The sequence below is a fragment of the Prosopis cineraria genome, unplaced genomic scaffold (genome assembly GCF_029017545.1).
Source record: "Prosopis cineraria cultivar Desert tree isolate PC_DT_omini unplaced genomic scaffold, ASM2901754v1 PC7, whole genome shotgun sequence".
NCBI classification, from domain to species: domain Eukaryota; kingdom Viridiplantae; phylum Streptophyta; class Magnoliopsida; order Fabales; family Fabaceae; genus Prosopis; species Prosopis cineraria.
The window spans coordinates 33,976,458-33,997,769 of NW_026555338.1; the positions used below are offsets into that span (position 1 = coordinate 33,976,458).

Here is a 21,312-nt window from a genome sequence, read left to right on the forward strand (position 1 = left end):
ATGTTTTAATAAATATATTTTTTTTAAATGAATAGTTAACTGAGAAACCCTTCGTAAACCACAGATCCACAGCAGCAATAGCAATAGCGAACAAGCAACTTGAGCTTCGTCTTCCTCTTTCTCCACCCCTCAATACTTGCTAATTTCCATTATCTTCTCTCCCATTGCTGTGCCTAACTCTCTCCCCTTCAGCCTCCTCATCGCACGATGAACAAGTTATTTCTTAAATCTCATTGTCTCCCTCTGTTATCAATCTGCCCAAAATTTCTCTTCATTGACAAGTCTTTCATCTCTTCATTATCTATGTCTCATTTGTCCTCCCCCGTAGCCAATACCAGTTCCGGCTGCTCCTGTCTATCCCATTTCCCAGACTCTACTCTAGTCTCCTATGGGCCTTCACTTCACAAAGGAACAAAGCCATCTCAATTTCTCGTCACCAAAAACTCAGTGCTAGAGGATGGCGATGATTTCCTTGATGAAGAAAGCTTCACCAGGGTCTTCGATATCGCAGCGCTTCGCGTTCCTTCTAAAGACTGTTTTACTCTCGAAAGCAGACTCCGAGGTCACCTTTTGAATTGGCCTCGTATTCGCAACATCGTTCGAGTCCCTGGTGATGACGTCGATCCCGAGATTGTGGAGCTATTGGAATGCCCAAATAGCGGCCATAGTGATGGTGAAGAAGGAGTCTTGTCTCCTTGCATCGTCGAATTTACGGGAAAGCAGAGGGCGACGGCGACGTTTTAAGTCCGGTGCTGTACAGGGATAAGCTGGCAAAAACGTTTAATTCTCGCGGTTTCGTAAAATTTCGGAACCTTGCGAAGATCTCCAGGCCGAAGAAGAAAAAGAAGAAGAAAGAGCAGGGGAATATGGAAGGAAATAGGCACCTTCAGAAGAATGGTTTTGCCGTAGTGGAGGTTCTTGAGGACGAGAAGGAAGGAAGTGTAGAGCTGAAGAATTTACTAGGTGAAGAGTTTAAAAGCAATAAATGGAGGGGATCGACGAGGTTATTGCTTTTGGATGAGAGCTACGCGGGTAAAGCCGTGGAGGTGTTGCCTGAGGCAATAAAGGTGGCTCTTTCATTTCAGCACTGATATTCTGTGAGTTAATTAGAAATTTACATGCCCTCTTCATTGGTTTACTTGATGCTAAGTATGTTACTTAAATAATATGATCCATCGCTACGTAATATGTGGGCAAATTTTTGCTTCTCCATAGTCTCAATGTTCCTATTCGTTCCCTTTTAACTTCAATCTGTTTTTCGGAATCTAATGGTGTATATATTCTCTTGCAGTATATTAACACATTCTCTCTTGTCTGCAGGCTGTCTTGGCAGAATATGGAAAAAAGAGTACAACGTTGACCATTGAGCTTGTTAAATGCCAATTGACTCTGTTTTATGATTACTGGCAGATGAATGAGGTATATCATAACCATGTATATATCATTATGTTCATTATGTGTGTGTGCAAGTATATAAACTTTTCATCGGGAAATATTGCCTTCTCACTTTGTCCCTCCGTTGCTTTATACTGAAAGGCATTTTCCACCCTCAGTTTATTTTATTGGTACTTGTACTTTTTGTATTTTGTTGGTAGCTCTTGAAGTTCTATTAGCATGTGAATGTTAAATACGTAAGTGGTTATATCTGATTGATTAGTTATTTGATAATATTGTTCAAAATCATATCCAAATCAAGATTTTTTGGGTCAAGGTTAAAATGAATAAAATGGACAACGAGAATATCATAAGCAAATAACATAAATTCTGCAAACTGTGATCCTACTAATATCTCATTTGCTGCTTTGAAGCTTGTATTGCATTCGTTGTTCTTCAGTCCCTTATTAGTATATAAGCCCTTGTTCTTTGTTCTCCATGCTATGCTGGCATTGCTTGATGTTCTTTGTTTGATTTCAGAATCCGAGTAATGCTGGATATCCTGAGTCCATTTGATTGTTGCAGATATTGGAGGCCTTGCTTCCTGGGTTTATGATTGTTCCCTCCGCTTTTGAGACTGTTGGCCATATTGCACACCTGAATCTGAGAGATGAACATTTACCGTACAAGAAGCTTATAGCAAAGGTTTTATTGTGCTTGCACTAGAACATTTATCCCCAAGCTTTCATTGTTCTTGTATTTCCACAATAAAATATAATCTCACAATTCTAATATCATCACCGGCCCACCCCCCCCCCCAAAAAAGAAAAACACATTGCAAATTACATTCCATTTTTGTTTTTTTGGTAGAATACATTAGATATTGACAACATGATTATTTTATCCAACCATTTCCAACAATTTAATCACCCCCGTGCAACAGATGGGGCACATTTCTTGATGTAATGTAAATTGCATTAGAAATTTTCAATTTGTCTACTTTCATATACAGGTAGTGTTGGATAAAAACAAGCCAAAAATACAGACAGTTGTGAACAAGACTGACTCCATTCATAACGAGTATAGGACCATGCAGCTTGAGGTTTTAGCTGGAAATCACTCACTTGTAACCACAGTGGTTGAGAATGGGATTCGCTTTCAGGTTGACCTAGCAACAGTGTATGCTCTATTTCCATCACAAGTCAGTGCAGAAACAATTGTTTGCAATGCTTTTGTTTTGAATTGCTCAAAATCTATTACTTGTGAGTTATCTCTTCTGATTTTTTGTTTTTTGTTTTGGTGAAAAATTCATCTACATAAATGGCATGACACCATTTTGTTATGAAAATTTCACGATGACATGTTTGCCTCATGAAGTTGTGGATTATAACATTAATCGGTGGTGATGCAATTTTATCAATCTTATAAATTTCTATTATACTTCATAATGATTATTGGTTTCTTTGTTAAATTCTCTTGAAGTTGGGTGGAACATCTCTGGCCTCTTGGATCCAATTATGCTTTCACACTAATGATCTATTGGTTGCTTCTGCTCAGCACAAACTGATATGTTTTTTTGATGCCACCATACAATATAACATGGCACAATCAGTCTGTGGATAGTCAGTGAATGATGATCTCCGTTTTCAGAAATGAATTCTATGTTATATGCTTGATTTTCTTCTACGCAGGTATTGGAATTCAAGGCTTGCAACCGAAAGACAAAGGCTTCTGAGCAGTTTTACACGCAGTGATGTTGTTTGTATGTATCACCATTGATTGATTGGTTATGATTCATCATCAGGCTATGAATTGCATTGCTTTGAAGCATTTGTAAGATTTCGTTGATATCTTGCATTTTGATTGAGAGGAGAATGTGCTTATGTTACTATGGCAGTGAGGATAGAATCGGAAATGTATATTATTCTTGCTTAAGTACAACAGAAAATTACAAGAATGGATTCTTGACAGCACAAATTACATCTCAAATGGTGCCGATGCTGTATTCTGGTTTTTGATCAAGTTTTGGTTCTTTATCAGGAACATCCATGTTTTCAGATTATCCTACAGAAATGACTTGGAACATCTCCAGATATTGAATATGAGGTTGAACAGGGGAAAAAAGGGAGAAAATCCAATAAAATGGGCAGTGCAGAAGTTTCCTAAATAGTTCCTTGAATGAATTCTTTTGACATGCATTATGGTCTCTATTTTCAGTTTCTAAATTAATAAAGCATAATCTTCATTTTATATTTCATGAAAAAGATCATGATTTACTTACTAGGGTTGCATCATATACTTAATGAACAGGTGATGTTTTCTCTGGAGTTGGTCCGATAGCTATATCTGCAGCAAAGATAGTAAAGCGTGTTTTCGCCAATGACTTGAATCCATATGCAGTTGAATATCTGGAGAGAAATAGTGTGCATAACAAACTTGAGAGGAAGATTGAGGTATGGTTGCTTGTTGATGAAACCCCTGGAAATCTAGTTCACCTCAGTCCTCCAGTCTAAGGTGACATGAGCTAGTTGCACTTTGTCTCTATGTTAAAGAAATTTAATCTTCTGTTACATATGAAAAGGTTAAAGAAAGAGAGTATACTCTCTAATTATCATTTATTCCCTGATCTACTGAGGATGACTATGGTCCAATTTTCAGATCTTCAGGCATTTTATCTTGGTTAATTTTAGGAGTATTCCGAATTTTTTTGTTCATCATGTGCACGGGGTGATATATATTTGTTGAACTTTCTAAAGCTGCAGTGAATTAGTAAAGTTTAAAATATACTTGTTTTAACTTTTATGTACTGACAAGGAGCGAGAAATTGCAATTTAATAAGTGTGTCTCATAACTAGTTTCGTCGTCATCGTCATCTTCTTTTTGACGAAGCTTACGATTTGTTCTTTTAGGTCTTTAACATGGACGGAAGAAGGTTCATTAAATCTTTGTTTAACAGTGATAAAGCTCGGGCCATCACTCAAGTGGTTATGAATTTACCGAATGATGCTGCGGAATATCTAGGTTGCCTTCGCTAACAAGATCATCCTTTATTTATGTCACCCGTTTTTCTTTTTTGGGTTCTATATGTCCCTTGTCTATTTTTGTCTAATGTACTGATCTTTTCGACGGCATCAAAATACCTGCATGCTGATGCATGTCAAGCCGAATTGCTGGAGATGAGAATACACTATGTGTTTCCGTGTATAGACTTGGTTTAGAATTATGCAAGGCTGCGCTTGAACTTTCCAATTCAAATGCACTACAGAACCAATGAAATCATGGCCTCAAGACCTATCTAATGCAGGGGAAAGTAGGATCGTAAAATTCGTGTGACTTCAGTTCCAGGTTGTCTTAATTTATTCCTGGAAAGTGAAATTAGTAACACTTTATTGTGGGTGCATGCACTGACTGGGGTTCTCGAGAGTCTGTAGTTTGGTTGCTGGGTTCCATAGAATGCCTCCTTTTAGGAAATACTTTGCTTCTGCCCCAATTTTTGTTGACATGTATATTCATAGAGTTTTGTGGATGTTTTGCAACCATTGCAGATGCATTCCGGGGAATATACAGAAATAGACCCAAAGATGGAGGGCTCAAGTTCCCGAAGATTCATGTTTATGGATTCTCCAAAGCTCAGGATCCAGAATTTGAGTTTCATGAGGTAGGTTGCTGATTTCATTTGGTTTCTTTATGCAGTGAAGCTGAGACTCTTTACAAATTGATGTAGACTGTAGCTACCACTACCAGGCCAATTTAAGTGTATAACATTTTGCTAAACCCTTGTGATGCAGAGAATAAGAATTGCTCTGATGGAGGTGGCAGTAAATGTAGACATGCGACGGGTGCGACTAGTTGCACCAGGAAAATGGATGTTGTGCGCATCATTTATCCTCCCCGAGAGTGTAGCATTCGCAACTACTGCAGTAGTTTCCTAATCAGTGTATATTTATAATTTAATCATACTGCGCTTGTTTATACCATCAAACCTGATGTGTGTTTGGAGTTCTAATATTATCAAGTGGTAGATATTAAAATCAATTTTCCAGCTCGAGCTATTTTGAAGTGTAAGAGCTGCCATGAGGCTGCTTGTAGATTTAAATTTGTTTGTGCCATCTAAGGGATTATTTTGTTCCAAAATCATGTATTGTTAATATAATGAGTCCCATGTTGAGAAGCTTCATTAGTTGAATGGAGTTTATAAGTGTAAAAAACTTTCTTACTAAATGTGTTAGTTTTTTAAAATGGACTCTTCTTTTGAACTTATACTCATGATATTAGTGTTTTTATTGAGAGGTTGACATGACAGAAAGAACTATTCATGAAGGGTTTTGATCGGTAGGAGGTTAAGTGAAACTATCAGGGACCTTGTCTCTCGATAGGGTGGCATTATAATGAGTCTGATATTGGGAAGCTTTACATGTAAAGAGTGGTTTATAAGTTTAAAGAGATCTCCCTCTTAACAAGTTGATTTTTTAGAAGTGGCTTTTCTTTTAAACTTGTATTCATGACAATTAATTTGTGTGAAAACTTGTCTTGATTTCATTCTTGCATGTTATCATTTTCTTTACAAGCAAAACCCACACACAAAAAAAGATTGTATAAGTTTAACTCATTTGACATGAGAAGTAATGTAGAGTCATTGAATTTTTAAAGTGTGTTTGGTTACCCCTACAATTAATTATAGCTCTTATATCTCTTCTTCTCTTTAAAAGCCACTTAAACACTTTTTTTCTTTTTGTAAATCTCATTTAGACTTGGAGACAACTAAAATTTATTACAAGCCTAATAACAAAATATGCTAGAGGAGAAAAAGTTCTTGCGTTGTCATTGATTGTTGGTAACTAAAGTCCAACTCCGTTCTTAATGAGTTGATTTCACTTTACTGTGAGAAAAATTATTTGAAATTTATATAATTATCAATTATTTTGAAACTCTATTTGATAATATTCTTTTAAATCAAATTTATACAACTGAAATTCGAGCCCGCAACTTGAAAGTGAAATCAACGGATTTGCTCTTACTCCTTATAACTCAACACCGGTGGCACCAAATGTCCGTTTTGAAAAAAGGCTATACTATTGGTTGGAGTATGATTTATGATTTATAGAAGGAAAAATTAATTTTTAATCTTTCAATTTTAATTCACTTATAATTCGATCCCTCAATTATAATTCTTGCGATTCAGTCCCTCAACTTTTGATTTACCTATAATTCGGTCCTTATTTTTTATTTTTTTTAAAAATTCTTATCAAATAAGAGGGATAAAAAATGTTCATATATGATGTGAGATATAAGTTAATATAAAAAAAATTAACAAAAATTAAGGGACTAATTTGTAAGTGATTCAAAAGTTAAGGGATGAGTCATAGGTGAGTTATTATTGAGTCACAGTGAGTCATAGTTGAAAGACTAAGTTATAAGTAATTTAAAAGTTGGAGGAGTAAAAAATTAATTTTTTTTTTTATAAAAATTGAAATTCGTGAACGGCAGGATTCGAACCTGCGCGGGCAGAGCCCACATGATTTCTAGTGATGCCCGATAACCACTCCGGCACGTCCACGAGATGCTGAAGGCACTTTGTCTGATATTAAACATTATAAAAGGCACATGGCTCATCCTGCTTGTGGTTTGAAATATTAACCTAAAACAGAATAATTGGGTAAGAAACCATCAAGCTTAATCATTTCTGTTACAAATAAGCATCAGGTGTGTTGACCCTTGTTCCATCTGGTGGCACTTGGCAATATTTCAGTATTCCTAAGCAATTTAGACCAGTGATTTCGGACTCTTTTTTAACTTTTCTTTTTTTTTTTCCCCGTGAATATCCTTGTTATCTTTAAATAGTCTGAATTGTCAGCACCTATATTTACCAAACCACTTGATAAAATATAATTCAAATCTAGTTTCAATAAATGCACTATTCCAAAACTGATAGGGGGGTTAGACATATTTCAATAAAATACACTATTAAAAAACTTTCTTATTCTCTCAACACCTAGACAACACTAGATCGTTGAAGGAAAAAAATTACAATGACACATCATTTTAATTTACATTTAATACAGTAGTGTCTAACTTAAATAGTTTGTATCAAGTTTAAAAGTGTTCCTTTAACTGTTAACAAACTTATGTAGTTACATTTGTCATTGGACGGTGCTTATTTAGTTAATTCTTTTTTTTTAACCCACATGCAATCATATTTAAAACGCTTTTGAGTATTAAATGTGAATACTTGTCAAGAAATCTAAATTTTAGTTCATCACTTTGATCTGAATCCCGTTGATCGTTTATTATATATATATATATATATATAAAATATATCATTGATTTTGTTAACATTGGTTTCAAGCGTTTCCATCACGACGCGGAGTTTTGGGCCACTTTGGAGCTAAATTATAAAAATATCTATTTAAGTGGACCATAGGGTAGGTCCAAGTCCAATCCAACCAAGTGGCCCAACTAGAGTTTATATAAATATATTTATCGAATAAAGCGCCCGCATTAACGAACAAAATCGCTCCTCCATTCACGCGCACAGAACTGTAACATAGTAAGCAGTGAAGTGAAGAAGAAGCTCTCTAGAAAGCTCTCTAGCGCACTTTCGGAATCTGAAGACGAAAAATGCAGCAGCATCCGGCCTCTCTGGATTCTGATCCTCAGCTCCCACAAATCAAAATTCACCATCCTTCATCACCTCGCCACCACACCGCCGCCACCCCTACACCCACCGCTGGCGCCCGCCGCAAGATTGGTGTCGCCGTTGACCTCTCTGATGAGAGTGCATATGCCGTTCGCTGGGCCGTTCAGCAATACATCCGCCCCGGTGACGCGGTGATCCTCTTACACGTCAGCCCCACCTCTGTCCTTTTCGGTGCCGATTGGGGCTCCATCGATCTTTCTATCAATACAGATCCTAACTCAGAGGAAGATGCTGTCAACAACGTTAACAGCAATGAACCGTCCAAGAAGAAGCTCGAAAATGATTTTGATGCTTTTACGGCGGCCAAGGCAGCCGATCTCGCTAAGCCTCTCAGAGACGCTCAGATTCCCTTTAAGATCCATATTGTAAAAGATCACGACATGAAGGAACGTTTGTGCTTAGAGGTGGAGAGGCTGGGACTGAATGCGGTGATCATGGGAAGTCGAGGATTCGGAGCTGCACGTCGAGGCAGCGATGGCAAGCTCGGGAGCGTCAGCGATTATTGTGTGCATCATTGTGTTTGTCCGGTGGTCGTGGTCGGTATCCAGATGAAAAGGAAGATGGAATTGGCGGCGGCGGCACTGTTGATAGTGCTGTAGTAGCTGTGAAGGATGAAGAAGAGGGCGAAGCAGTAATCAAGCCAGTGCAACATGAACATACAAAAGGTTAGGAATTTTATCCTGAGAGATATTGAAGGATATTTGATGTGATTATTTTTATTTTGTTTGCATACTGCTTAGGCTTCTTGGGTTAATGTAAATACAGTTATATTTTTCTTTGGAATCAATGTTTACAGTAACTGAGGATATAATTGTTCAAAATTAAGCTGTGAACCTGAGGGGCACAATCTCCATGCTTTATGGAGGATGCAGTTTACTTGAGGCAGTGTTCTGTATGTTTGACATAGATAGATAGCTGCAATGGCCTATGAGTGAGAGTGGAGATCGTGTCGTGCTGTAAAAGACATAACAACCGGGCCAGAGCTTTGCTATTTCTGTTGAATAGATTCAACAGAACGATAAATGTCTCGTATTTTATTGTAGATGTGGCTTTAGATTCTAATTCTTTGGTGGATGATAGCGCTTGGCAGGACCACAATTTTTGATATATTCTCATTTTTTAGGTCGTGATGATATATAGAATCAATCGGAGACTCCGATTTGTTTATTTGATTAATTAGGATAGCTGATGGTGATCATATTGAAATTCAGAGATTAATGGGAAAAAAACTTCAGTTATTTTGAGCTCATTTTTCTAAGTCCATGGTAGTAGTTGGCTATCAAGTAATCGCCATGCATTGAGATTTGAGAATAAACATGAATGCTATGTTGGTTGCGTGAGATACGGATTTTAGTGTTGCTCATGAGATCATGATCCATGAACGATTGACTTGTCTATCCAGTGCATTCTTGATCAAGTAGGGTTGTGGCTAGCCTGAACTCAGTTTGGGATTAACTCAGATTTGATTTGGCTAGCCAGCGTATTCTGGATCAAGTATCTGAAATTTTAAGGCAAATGCAATGCCATGTCTCCGCTTAGAGAAATTAACAGTCTGTACTTTCCCCAAAATCAGCTGGCAGTCCATGACAACTATGCTTGCTGTTATTTGAAATATGGCTCATTTTCTTTGGCATTATCACATATCATTTTTAGAGTTTGTTATATTCTACTATCTCTCCAAATTTATGTCAGATAACTACTGTTTTAGTGTGAGTTCAAGGTGAGGGATGGAATTTGAATTCTACACCAAACTGAACTATATACACCTGTGATTTGTGTAGCAATCCTTTCTATTTTTTCAAGCACATAAAAACCTTTTGTCTGTAAACATGCATTATCATGTTTTCAATTTATGAATTTATAAAGCCACGTCAATATTATTTCCGTGACTTAAAAATCTGTTTGAGCTGCACCTGATGTTCAAATCACTTGCTTTCGTCTTTTCATTTTAGCTGTTTAAGTTTATACTGGTTATGAAAAAATGACTTCCTCGTTGTCGGTTGGCTTGTAGCAGAGGATTAGCTGGAGTCAAGTCATGTCTTTATCTTGTTTCTGCAGGTGTGCCTTCTAACTTTTCTTTTACCCCTCCTTTCATTTTCCTTGTGCATGTAAATGATAAAAAGTCTTTTTTTCTTGTGATCATCTGATGTGGCCTCCAACCAGGTACTACCAGTTGAGTTTTGGTCTGGGTCAGTAGAAGAAAATCATCTTCCCTTTGGTTCTTCATTACTTATTGCTTCATGGGTCTCATGCATCTTGACGTCCTTTCCTTTGTTTGCCGTTCTGCAGAATTTTTGTGCTCCAACAGTGACTGGCCGAAACAGTTTGGGGGTAGATTTTCTGTATGGAGAGCGCTCTGTATTTCTCTCCGCTGTGTTGTACTTGGAGCATTTCTTGCCTGTGAACTTTCGATACATTGTCGTGAATGATTTTGTATTGGCTTGATGTAATGTCGGTATTTTTAAGCTGTTGGGAGATTGATTTAGAGTGGTATGTCCTCTTCGATCTAGATGTACAAATTGCCTGCGACTATTTTTAAGCTATCATTTCCTTTCTGTATCTTGGAGATGGGATTATCATGGTGAGCATCCAAATGAAGATAATTTGATTGCATTATGTTGATAGAAGCACTGCAATCTTCAGAAAGTCAGCATGTCTGTACGTTGTTGATAGAACAGAGACGGAAAACGTTTTCCGCTGGTGAAAATCAGTAATTTTGATTGATTTTGTGTAACTAACTGCATCCTGAAACTGAACTCACTGTTTACAGCTCTGTAAACAACACGGCTTTCAATATATATGTTGGTACTTGTCCTTACTTGTAACTGGATGTTATCTAATTTTTAGTAGTTGGAATAATAAGCTCATGCGTGAAACTTTTTTTTTTTTTTTTTTTTTGGTTCGGATTTCTACTCGTTCAATGTAATGCAATATCAAGTATTATGGATGGTTATGGTATGGTGTGAAATGGTAGATTAAATATAAATAATATAATCAAGACTTACAAAAGGACCCTTTTAACTTGTTAAAAAAAAACCCTCTCTGGCAAAAATCAAAATTAGTAACATCAAAAAGATCATATAGCAATATCCAACGATCCGGCGGGGGAAAATATTGTCCTAGTCTGGGGTATCGGAGATGGGATCTCGAACATAGGAGATGAGGAAAACAAACTTGAAGAGGCCAATGTTGGCGAGCTCGAAGCTTGGAGATGACTTCCTTTTGTCTCAATATTAAATTTTCTGAGAAACTATTAAATTATTTGTTTCAAAAGCATTTCAGTCATACTATTATTTTTTAAAAGGATTCGTCCTACAAAATAGTTCATAAATTTAAGATCCTTTTTGGCAAATAACATTTTATACTGGTCCTTAGGTTTAATGCAGCTGGATCCTCTCTCTATCCATTTCTCTCACTGTCTCTCAGCATCTCAATTTAGCCCCTTGGATCTATATCTAATGTTCTATATTTTGCCATGTCATTTTATATTAAAATAATTTAATTTTTTTAAAAAATAATTCTTTCTTTAGATTTTTTTTTCCATTTTCTATTTTCAAAACTTATTCTAAAAAATTACTTTGTAAAATTTTGCTTAGGGACCTACAATTTGATTTATTTAAATTATAACTTCACATATTTAATAAGAATCTGTTTAAGAAAATCTATAGAGTAAGCCTATAGTTTTACTTATTCAAATTTTGGCCTGACTTATTTAAACAGAGATCTACAATCTAGGTTTTTCAAACTTTGACTTGACCCATTTAATAAAAATATGCTTAAAAAGTCTAAAGATTTTTTTTTTGTAGAACAAGGTCAAGCCAAAATTTGAAAGCTCAAGGTTTTTTTAAAACAAATTTTTATTAAATAAATTAGGCCAGAATTTAAATAAGTCAAACTGCAAGTTTCTTCACAAAAATATGTAAAATAAATCTTTGAAATAAGTTTTGAAAATAGAAAACAATAAAATCTAAAGAAGGAATTATTTTTTAAAATTAAATTATTTTAAGATTGTATGATGTGGCAAAGTATGGACATTGAATACAGATCCAAGGGGCGAAATTGAGATGCTGAGGGACATTGAGAGAAATGGATACTGACAGGATCCAGATCTAGATTTAATTCTCCCTTTTCATTTCCCACGGCCTCCACGGGGGGCCAATTTCCTTTTTTTTTTTTCTCTTCTATCGTTATTTATTTTAAATATGGTATGTATCTTTCTTAGCCATTCAGATCCAAAAGTCTCAGACTATCACTATGCCATCCTCAAGCCTTATCATAGGTTTAATATATGGTCATATAGCCAAGTCACTCGGTTAAAATTATTGTATCATTGATAAACTAACAAAATGACATCGAGAGTCAATATTTATTCTAGCATAAGTTTTTCATTGCGGAAATTTTGCAATAGAGAAATTTCAGGCAATTCATAGTTTAGGCATCAGATCACATAGGTTTAATTTAAGGATCATTTTCAGCAACTAATAAACCGTTATAATTCTAAATATATGATGTTTTTAAACCAGGTTAAATCTTCACAAAAATCTGTGTTTTGGGCTTTTGGGCGGCCGTTGGACACTTATTCTCTGAGAAAGTTGACATCAGTACAATATCCTTTGTCAAAGTGTCCGTCCTATGATTGTGGTTCTGCTCCTTTTAAGCACGGACTCGATATTTGAACATTGAATCCTCGGACCAAATTTGCTGATTCATTGCCATGCTGCCTCCTGAGGCTGGCCTACATTAATAATGAAAGCTTTCTTTTTTCTTTTTGACCAGCTATGAAAGCTTTCTTTTAGTGACGAATAATTTGCAGTCCATTTTTGACCTTTTGTATCCTTGCCTGTTGAGCGAACAGTAGCTGCATAGCCTCAATAATCTTGATGGTTCTTTCAATAATATGACTATCGAAGCACCTAAGAAATTCATCATTACATAATTCAATGGCGAAGATCTGGAAATTTCATCACCCAAACTGTTACAAAGTCGAGACTATTATAATTAAGGATCGAAACCCAGGGATAATCTTCTGCCTGTAGAATAACGATAGTTCACACATGCACACACACAGGATGAGGAACTTCAACGATGCAATCCTGCAAGGGTACATGTAGCTGCTTTTGTGTAAAGCAGATAAAGTAATAATTCAACCAATGAGAACAACACTAAGGAATTAGCCCCCCCGCCCTTCCTAATTGGGGAGACTAATTATAATTACAATCACATTTGGCTTATTTAATATTACAACTGTATGTCTTATTAATAATATGTTGATGTGGTGGATTATACCTAAATAACTAATTTTTCTCTTGATCAGTTATTAAGTTAATTAGCTTGATCCATTATTGAGCCAAGTCTTTACAAACACCTAAATCGACTCATGTCTAATCCAAGTAATTTATATTCATTTTTTGTAGTTTCATATTTATTCTTTATTCTTGTATATATGGCAGCCAATCATATACTCACGGAAAGGTGGAAATTAAAAGAAACCTTGTTTAGATAATTAGATATAAATATTAAAAAAAAAACTAAAAGGCATAAGAGAAACAGAAAAAGGACTTTATCTTAAGGCTGCGTTTTTCTAACTTAGAGATCGATCAACGTTATATATGAAAAATATTAAAAAGAGTTTTACAATTTCAAACATACTCGAAGGTAAAGGAAAAGGTGAACTATACGAATTGATTGGAGAATACAGTCTTCTCCGTTATTGATTCGTTTTCTTTCTCAGTCTTATCTTTGCTATCAATCCTTGTAATTGCTCCCAAATGACCTCATCAAGTCGAATCCTCACTTTCCTCCTATCTTTATTTCCTTAATAATTTACAAATGTTGATTAGGGCTCAGCCGTCAAAACTCTTCCTCCACGTACGTTTCTCTCTCTCTTTCTCTATATATATACTTCATCTAATCTTTATTATAAAATACTTTCAATCGTTTTATATATATTAAAAAAAGTTAATTTTTTATGTTATAAAAAAATGAGATATACTTTCATTTTTACTCTTAATTTTAAGTAATGATATACTTATATTAAATGCCTTTACATTAATTAAGAAATAATAAAATTAAAAAATGATTTAATTATTATAAGATATCTTACATTTTGAACAAAAAATTACTTAAAAAAGGGGTTTACAAATAAGTCTTATAGGGAGTATATAGCAGCATCGTCCCGTAAGGTTGCCCGCAAGTGTTTTGCAGCACGTCCTTTTGTTGTCATTAACCGTTTTGTGGGATGTATGTTGATCCTGTACATAGAATTAATTAGTGTCGGCAGTTATGCAATCTTAATTAGTGTCGTTTCGGTGGATTTATACATTCTCTTGCTGCTCCATTGAGTTTCTGCAGCATGTTGGGGACAAAGTGGATGATCCATGTTCAATCAATAAAGTATACACTATATTGGGAAAGCGTGTAAGGGATTCCATTTCCTGCACATTCCTGATCTCCATCATACCCAACAAAAAGAAAAAAAATGACATCGACTAATATATTAAAGTCTCTTTAATGACAAGTTGATTTTTTTAAATGCATCTGACCACATGTAAGGTTTGTTTTTATGATTATATTAATTTTTGAATTTTTATTAAAATACTCTATATTTTTACACGTCAAGGAAAAAGACGTCTAAGGTATCATTTAACATGAAACCTATTTTTTGTTATTATTTTTAGATGAACTCCTCTCTCTATCACGAAATTGATTCAATGGCCAAAAACTTATGAGAAACAGATAGGAGACCACCCGATATGAATGGGATTTTTTCCTCTGGAAATGGGATTTAGATAAAAGAGGAAAAGTAAGCTTCTCCCTCTCCTGTTCGTTTCTCACGTAACAGATTAAAAACATCATCTCCAAACACACAGCAATTGCACATTATTTTCGTCTCAAAGTCAATCGCACTATCAATCGACACTCATTGGAGCATGAGACATTACATATATATCACAATAATTCGAGTTCACTTCCTTTATTCTTCTTATACCTCGCACTATCACATTTTTCTCATAGCAGGTGAATGTTATGAGCACAAATTCAAGAAAGGAGCACAACCTAAAAGTTTAACTTATGAGAGAGAATATTGAATTTATAAACCTCGCTTATCTTGCGAGGCTTCCCAAAGACTCATGACAATAAAAAGCAAGTACATCAGGAGAATAATCAACAGAGTTACACATACCCGTTAACAAACATTATCAACAAATGTAACATACATGTACTAGACAGTACTTGAGTGCGAAATACTAAACAATTGAACCGTTAATTTATTCCTGGTCAAAGTTAAATTCATTGGAAAAAGTATTAATTAAAAGTGGTAGCTGTGAAGATAAAATTGATCGGATAAATTAGTATGCATATCCTGCATTCATAAGAGCCGGGCTCAACCTGAACATGAGAATGCAAAACTCCATCTGGCTGAGAGCACCATCTCCATCCAAATCACCTTCCATTAACATGCACAGGAGCTCGTCGTCCCTCACATCCAAACCCAACAACATACTGTTCCTCTTCAAGCTCTCGAACGTGATCAGACCCTTGTTCACGTCCATCAGCAACTGAAACCCGTTCTGAAGCTCACCTATGAACCCTTCCGTACCCATGCTCGCGACCATGGAGGGGAAGTAATCCTCGAACTCAAACCCAAAATCTAAGTCCAAATTCATGCCGTCGAACGGATTGAGCTGCTGATACGTCATGAAAGTTAAAAGTTGATAATGAATGATGGGTGGCTTGTGAAGGAAGGGAGTGAACAGGAGGGTTTGATCTGAGGAGTGAGAGGAAGAGTGAGGGTGCTATATAAGGGGAAGGAGAACAGCCAAGAATGTACGGGCAGGGTAAAAATAGAAAACATGATAAGGTGTTTCTGTCTTTGGGAGAGCTTCTTACGCCTTTCATATTTTGTATAACTGTTGAGGCTTTCTTTTATCATTAGTTTATGTGGAGCCTTCTCCTTCCTCGAAGTTGCTTTTGTTTATTTTGTAAGCATTCGATGTTCACCACACACACACACACACAAACACATGACTTGTGTCATTATTGTTTGTACTCTTTCACCCAAACAGTTCTGCCCCTAGCTACTATATATCTCTATTGATTATTTGATTATATATATGCGTGTGCGCGGTTAGTAAAATGTACGGATGACGTCGAGTATGAAGAGGATTCAAATACAGTGTCTGGCATTTCTTCCTCTGAATTTTATTAACTATTTACTCTGAGACACTTATCCGTATGTATTGTGTTTCTGTTATGCTCATTGCTGAGAAATCAAGTGTTTCTTTATATTAATGATATATATAGCATAAGCAAGTGTAGCGTTAATGATGACCAAGATTGAATAGGAAGAAAAGAAGATTCCATTCTAGCTAGGCTTATGATTTGATGACACTGACATTCCTCTCGTCAACGAAATTTCATTTACAGAGAAAAGTAAAACATATCGGTGATTTGAACGAGGCTGATATCCGTGATGATTTCACGACTGCTCTCTCTCTTTCTTGCTGCTCCCTATGTCCCGAGTCATAAAACAATTTAAGATAAGATCATCCGTATCAATAAAACATAGTAACGATGCTTTGTGAATTTATTTTTTAAAAACAAAACTATAAACTTTTAAAATTATCACCACACACTTAATCATTATTATGTTACAATATTATTTCAATATTTTCTTAATTTAAAAGATAATATTAAAAAAATATCATTAATGAAATTACAATTTTCTTAAATTCCTCTAATATCGTCTTATAATTTGAGATGTAAGGAATAAGGTTTATATAACTAAGCAGAGAGAGAAAACAATCATAACAAATCTTCCTGAGTGATTTAATTCATATGTACGTTTCGTATATAATATAGATATTGAGAGAGGGAGGGAGGGAGGGTAATTCTTAAGGAAGTTACGAATCCTGTAAAGGATAAACGCATGTGTCCGAGAACAGGATAATGAATGGTGGCCTCTTTTTAATGAATTCCTTTGTCACATTCTCCATTGTCTGGAACTTGGTAAAGGTAGCAGGCCGTGCTGTTCTTACCTTTCGCTCCCTCCCTCCCTCCCTCCCTCTCTCTTCACACACACACACACAAATTGTAATAAAAACAAAATACAAATTATTCAATGGATTCAGCTCTCATTTCTGATCAGGTCCCCAGGACACATGTTTTAAATTCTTTCAATGTACTCTACATTCTCAGCGTGATACATACTAATCAAGTAAAATTAAAGACGGACATATATGTGTGTTTTTGTGGCAATAAAAGATAGTTATGCGATATGATTTGGGATGTAAGAAAGTAGAGTGTAGCGTTTTGAAGCTAGCTCATTAGTTAAAACCAGAAAAAAGTTAAACGGGAAAAGCAAAGGTTAAAGTGGAATTGATGAGAAAACAACGGAGCAAGTGATGGAAAGAGCGTCAATAAAGGCTTTCACACGCACGTAGCACTTAGCTTGATCCGTGCATCTTCCGTGATCTTTGGCTTCTTTTTATGTATCTGAACCCTTAACCAGACAAATTGACACACACAACCACACATGGAACATGCTTTTCGTACTTTTCCCAGTACCTGCACTGGCATATATAAGATGTTGATAGCTATACCACTAATTCGTGTAAATTAAATCCATTATATACAAATGTGGGATTTCCGATATCAACTCATGTCACGCTTGAACAACTTAATAAATATATTTATATATTGCTAACCATCAATATATAGATGCAGAAAAAAGATAATAAATTGACAACAAAGCATATGAACAAATAGGGGGGAAAAACGATGTATTTGTGTAAAGAATATGATTAATGTATAATGAAACGAGAGATGCAGACAAAAAGGGGCTATGGATGAGAAGGAAGTGTGAGGGGCAGAGGGGAGGGGGAAAGGGGGAAACTTCAGTGAAACTTCGTGGAATTGAGATTGGAAATGAATGATGAATCCCAGAGGAGAAGGGCAACTGAGATATATTATCAACAAATAATGTCGGGGACACGTTGCCACATTCCTAAGGATGTGACGTATCCTTTCAAACAAATGGCGCTAGCGTCTTTCAATGTTGCGCGCGTACTCCCTCCTATCTCCATTATTAAACTCATCACCCACTTGGAATCCCACTGTTTCTGCTACCACTTCATCACATTTTAAGTTTCAACAGACCCTACATTTTTTTTTTTTTGCTTTTACCTTATAATAAATGGAGTACTTCTTTTGTCCACTTTAATTTATCAATGCTGTAACGACAAGGGAAGCCGTACGTGTATATTTATGGATGTATGCATGTATCCATAGAATTGATAATATAATATGCGCTAATATATCATTGCAGATAAATTATTTGGCGTGTGAGGACAAGATGTGCATAAGCGAGCAAGAAGATCAGTGTATAGGACGAGTGGCCGCCTTTGTTTGGGACGAAAGGAATATCTTTGGGCATGAGAATTTGAGAAGCACGTGTTACACGAGGGCTCACCAATTAAAGAGATTTGGGATAGAGGGGGTTCCCATTTTGCGGTAATAATATATATATATATATATATATATTGTACCTTTAGATTCAAAACCGTATTGTCTCTCCCGTAAGTTTTAAGCAACTTTTATTCTTGACTCAGACGCTCCTGATTAATTAAAATATCATAAAATATAGTTGTACAATGATAAAATTATCATTCGCATAGTTAACTTTAGACTACGTACGTGTTTGTGATTGTATATTTAAATCTAAAAATATTAAAATAACATGCATACGTATTTAGTTTAGGGTCTGATTGAGCTTTAAAATTTCCTAACTTTTTGGAGGGAGTGGGGGACACGTATATGGTGGCAATAAGTGGCGAGTCACAGTATATGCGCCTCTTCACTTGGGCAAAATTATAAATTGTGATAATCAAATTTTAGATTTTGCACTGCTCTTTTTACTATTTTGAACATTAAACCCATTTGAATATTCTTTCTCTTAATGCAGATCTTTTTTTTTTAATTTTTAACCAAAGCTTAGTAATATTTCTTCATGTACGTGCGTTTAGGAAAGCAATGGACTCATCAAGAGAAGGTAGAATTGTACTCTCAATATTCCCAAGCACTTGATTTAGCAGAATAGAGCTTGCATTTAAAAGTTGAACTAAAAAAAAAAAAATTGGGCCTGCTCGTATGCAAAACGATTAAGCTCAAAAAGAAAGTATAATATCACTATTTACCGTCATTTCAAGGTAAATATCTCTCGGCATCCTTATACTTCATATCAATTTTCGAATAGGTCAACAAAAAGTGGCAACGGACGTGCTAAATTCTTAAATAAGCTTTCTTTTTGCCCCAGCGCTAAACACAGTTAGTATATATAGTCAGTTGAAAGGATGAGAGCAGTGATAGTTTTAAATTATAGCTAGGTATTTTATAATTTTGAATCCATTACAAACTGAACGTATCGATTTAAAAATCCTTAAAGCAAAAGAATACCTATTTAAAAGATTGATTTAAATTACAAGAAACAAACGAGTAACTTATTTTTGAAAATGTACATAATTAATTTCTTCGAGTTAGCGTTTTTTTTTTTTGGGTAAAACAACAGTGCTAACGTCCTGTGACAATATGTTTCCTCCGGCGGCGTTTTCCAAAAGCGATTTCGCAAAACTGCTGCGGATGAAGTGTGTATATATATATATATATATTTTAAGTGTTAAATATTCATTGCTTGCAATTGTAAAACTGAAAATTAGTGGAAGCTTGGACGAAAGTAAGAGTCACGAGGAGAGGTTAAATCCTCCAATCAATGCATCAGAAAGAAGAAAACAGACAAAAAAAAAGGAGGGTGAGTTGGAGCTTTCCAGCGATTCTCCTGTAAATGCATCCATATTGCATAAAGTCAGTCCTACATAGAAAAGCTTTCCGCACAAAAGCACACAAAAACATATGGACGTGGACCCTCAACAATAAATGTGTGTGTGTTTATATGTGTGGACTGACACGTTTAATCAAATTCATAAAAGATACTGATAAAATTTAACAAAGCATCTATATATGGTTCATCTCAAAATGTACATCACCTGCATGTTCCCCTTGGTACGCATATATTCATATCCTCTGCGATTATTAATTAATTCGATTCCTTTTAGTTTTGTAGCAGATCGATCTGTCCCCCACTTTGTTTGATCACTATCATTCTTAGACAAATACAAATTAATTGTATAATATGGAACTTCATTAGTGCAGTGAAATTTTCTTCAATGTTACGTGACAAACTAGTTCTTATTTATAATCTACTCCTTTAATCTTATTTATAGGGTAGAGAGAAAAAAAAATAATCATATTTACAAGACACTTATGAATTTTCAATGTTTCTTTTTATATTTTTATCCGTATTAAATGCTTTCAATAAAAATACTAATAATAGAATTTAAGAATATTTATTAAAAGATAAAGGTAAAAAAATTTTTAAATTTTAAAATAAAGTTAATGAAATTTTAAGTTTTTTTAATTTTAATAAAACATGTTGAAAGTAATTTATAAATAAAATTAAAGAGAGTATAATACACACAGCAAGATTATCATTCCATTACTGACAAAGTTGCCAATCCACTTCGCCACCAAGCTTTGCCAAATCATATATTTAAACCCTTGCTGTACGAAAAGAAAGGGGATGCAATAGGAGAGGACACGTACAGGAATCGAAGCCTCAGCACATCCGTACGTTGTCCATGAATCCTTTTGGTTCCGATTCCTCAGGATACAGTAACCTCAACCAGACATCTAGAGACCCACCAACGTTACAAACAGTAGTTCAAACTTTATCGCATGCTTAATTACTTTTCAAGCCCGAACCTTCACTGAAACTTCCTGTGCCTAGGTTGTTGATTCCTTGTCAATCTTGTGTTGTTTAATTTTGTGCCTCCTCCAATGTTTCTGTCAGGGCCGTGTGAAGGAGTTGGGCCTGAGACGAGATTATTTAAAATGCTTGATGTATTAGTTTTCTGATCCCTAATACTAGACAACAAAGATTCTTTAGTTCTTAATATAGACACATAAAGGGTGTAAATTTAATGTTATGATTTATTGTATGCTACTGATATCTCTCTTTCTATTTTTAATAGTTATAAATTTAAAAATATTTTCATTTTAAAACATATTGAATGAGTTCACTTGAAAATGCCTTATAATAGAGATTATAAAGAATATGATTTAACTATCTTCATGTCACTTTTCTTAATGACTAATTATAGAAGATATAAGTAAGTAATAAATCTAAA

The 21,312-nt window shown here is 35.2% G+C and overlaps 3 protein-coding genes and 1 non-coding gene across 4 annotated transcripts; 2 read left to right on the forward strand and 2 right to left on the reverse strand.

Moving 5' to 3' along the window:
* The first annotated feature begins 59 nt into the window (after positions 1 to 59).
* On the forward strand, positions 60 to 5,416 carry LOC129315640 (tRNA (guanine(37)-N1)-methyltransferase 1). Its single transcript, XM_054959510.1, is given in 10 exon segments — positions 60 to 682; positions 685 to 1,067; positions 1,321 to 1,419; positions 1,960 to 2,079; positions 2,387 to 2,553; positions 3,066 to 3,136; positions 3,685 to 3,827; positions 4,284 to 4,395; positions 4,920 to 5,032; positions 5,163 to 5,416. Coding segments are annotated over 10 exon segments (1,827 nt in total). The 5' UTR covers positions 60 to 207; the 3' UTR covers positions 5,307 to 5,416.
* Positions 5,417 to 6,849: 1,433 nt separating this feature from the next.
* On the reverse strand, positions 6,850 to 6,931 carry TRNAS-AGA (transfer RNA serine (anticodon AGA)). The gene has a single exon. It is a non-coding gene; the product is annotated as a tRNA-Ser (tRNA).
* A 952-nt stretch (positions 6,932 to 7,883) lies between these two features.
* Positions 7,884 to 10,896, forward strand: LOC129316000 (universal stress protein PHOS34). Its single transcript, XM_054960214.1, is given in 3 exon segments — positions 7,884 to 8,605; positions 8,608 to 8,736; positions 10,235 to 10,896. Coding segments are annotated over 3 exon segments (756 nt in total). The 5' UTR covers positions 7,884 to 7,992; the 3' UTR covers positions 10,249 to 10,896.
* Positions 10,897 to 15,155: 4,259 nt separating this feature from the next.
* Positions 15,156 to 15,948, reverse strand: LOC129314809 (calcium-binding protein KRP1-like). The gene has a single exon (XM_054958241.1). It carries the CDS (start codon positions 15,769 to 15,771, stop codon positions 15,421 to 15,423), a length of 351 nt encoding a protein of 116 aa, XP_054814216.1. The 5' UTR covers positions 15,772 to 15,948; the 3' UTR covers positions 15,156 to 15,420.
* Positions 15,949 to 21,312: the final 5,364 nt, after the last annotated feature.

What these genes read in the sequence shown, in the direction of transcription:
- LOC129314809 (XM_054958241.1), bottom strand. Translation starts at nt 15,771, where the DNA reads ATGACGTATCAGCAGCTCAATCCGTTCGACGGCATGAATTTGGACTTA.